Source organism: Brassica napus, unplaced genomic scaffold (genome assembly GCF_020379485.1).
Source record: "Brassica napus cultivar Da-Ae unplaced genomic scaffold, Da-Ae ScsIHWf_596;HRSCAF=888, whole genome shotgun sequence".
Taxonomy (NCBI): domain Eukaryota; kingdom Viridiplantae; phylum Streptophyta; class Magnoliopsida; order Brassicales; family Brassicaceae; genus Brassica; species Brassica napus.
Genome location: NW_026016655.1, coordinates 186,940 through 188,737, shown reverse-complemented (window position 1 = coordinate 188,737; position 1,798 = coordinate 186,940). Strand labels below are relative to the sequence as shown.

The 1,798-nt window shown below is 41.1% G+C and overlaps 1 protein-coding gene across 1 annotated transcript; it reads right to left on the bottom strand.

Moving 5' to 3' along the window:
- Window positions 1-278: 278 nt before the first annotated feature.
- LOC125604684 lies at window positions 279-1,338 on the bottom strand. Its single transcript, XM_048774905.1, has 3 exons — window positions 1,173-1,338; window positions 585-1,080; window positions 279-303 (listed from the first exon to the last, which is right to left on the bottom strand). The coding sequence occupies exons 1-3, from the start codon at window positions 1,336-1,338 to the stop codon at window positions 279-281; spliced, it is 687 nt and encodes a 228-aa protein (XP_048630862.1).
- Window positions 1,339-1,798: the final 460 nt, after the last annotated feature.

Sequence of the window (1,798 nt, the reverse complement as noted above, 5' to 3'; positions counted from 1 at the left end):
AGTCTTTCACAAACCGTCAGTAGAAGCCAGCTAATCCATGGAAGCTTCGCACTTCACTTATGGTTTTAGGAATCGGCCACTCTTGTATTGCTTTCACCTTCTCTTGATCTACCTTTACTCCATCTGCACTCACAACAAAGCCTAAAAAGACCAAGTTATCCGTACAGAAAGTGCATTTCTTAAGATTAGCAAATAGCTTTTCTTTCCTCAAGACATCAAGAACAGTCCTAAGATGTTTTATATGCTCTTCTAAGCTCTTAGAGTAGACAAGGATATCATCAAAGTAAACTACCACAAACAATCCTATAAAAGATCTAAGCACATGATTCATCAATCTCATAAAAGTACTAGGAGCATTAGTTAAGCCAAAAGGCATCACTAACCACTCATACAAACCATGCATAGTTTTAAAAGCTGTTTTCCACTCATCTCCTTCTTTCATTCTAATTTGATGATACCCACTCTTTAAATCTATCTTAGAAAAAATGCTAGAGCCATGCAATTCATCAAGCATATCATCTAATCTAGGAATAGGGTGGCGATACTTCACTGTTATGTTGTTGATTGCTCTACAATCAACACACATGCGCCAGCTCCCATGTTTCTTGGGCACAAGAAGCACTGGTACGGCACAGGGACTCATGCTCTCACGGATATGGCCTTTCTCCATTAGTTCCTCAACCTGCCTCTGAAGCTCCTTAGTCTCAACCGGGTTAGTTCTGTATGCTGGCCTGTTAGGAAGAGTAGAACCTGGTACAAAGTCAATCTGGTGCTCAATCCCACGTATAGGAGGCAAACCAATTGGATTATCTTCAGGAAATACATCTTCAAAGTCCTGTAAAAGAGCTGACACCTCACTCGGATACTCCGGTGTAAAATCAGTTAGATTCAAGAGAGTTTCTTTAAACACAAGCAAAAGAATAGGCTGATTAGAGTAAAGAGATCTTTTGATGTTACCAATCTTGGCATAGAAGTTGTGCTGCTTGTGTTGCTCGGGTTTGAGATCTATTTCCTTCTTCTTCTGAAGCTGTAACTGATCTTGATGCACTTCCTTAGGAGTGAGAGGCACCAAATAGTCTTCTTGCCATTGAACTCAAAAGAGTGCTTATTAGTAAAGCCATCATGTGTAACTCTTCTATCAAACTGCCACGGCCTTCCAAGCAAGATATGACTTGCTTCCATTGGTATCACATCACAGAGTATCTCATCTTCATATCTTCCAACGGACAAGGGTATAGAAACCTGAGTAGATACCCTCATCTCGCCTTCTTCATTAAGCCACTGCAGCCGGTAAGGTTTAGGATGCTTTTGAGTTTTCAAACCAAGCTTCTTCACCATTGTCTCGCTAGCAACATTAACACAGCTTCCACCGTCGATGATCAGGCTGCAGACCTTTCCTTGCACCAGACAACGTGTGTAGAACAAGTTCTCTCTTTGTTCTTGCTCCTCAGTTTTGTTTTGCAAACTGAGAGTTCTTCTTGCAACCAAAAGTCTACCTTGAACTGGTTCCTCCTCATACTCAGCTTCTGATAGTTCTTGATAAGTCTTTAGTTTCTCATCTTCAGATTCAAACTCTCCATTCTCCAGAAGAATCATAACTCTCTTGTTAGTACACTCATTAGCATAGTGCCCACGCCCTTGGCACTTAAAACACTTCACATCTCTTGCACGCGAGCTTGTAGCTTCCACCTTACCCTTATCTTTGTTGTAGATGCTACTAGTCTTAGATTCTTCTTTTGGCTGTGGCTTGCTTTCCTTCTGATAGCTTGGTTTATCTTCCTTAGAGGTCTGGTATCTA

Coding starts and splice junctions, on each gene's coding strand:
- LOC125604684 (XM_048774905.1), bottom strand. CDS start 1,338: ATGGTGAAGAAGCTTGGTTTGAAAACTCAAAAGCATCCTAAACCTTAC. Junction 1,081..1,172: donor TGTGATACCAATGGAAGCAA/GTCATATCTTGC, acceptor TTCAATGGCAAG/AAGACTATTTGGTGCCTCTC. Junction 304..584: donor AAACATGGGAGCTGGCGCAT/GTGTGTTGATTG, acceptor GATCTTTTATAG/GATTGTTTGTGGTAGTTTAC.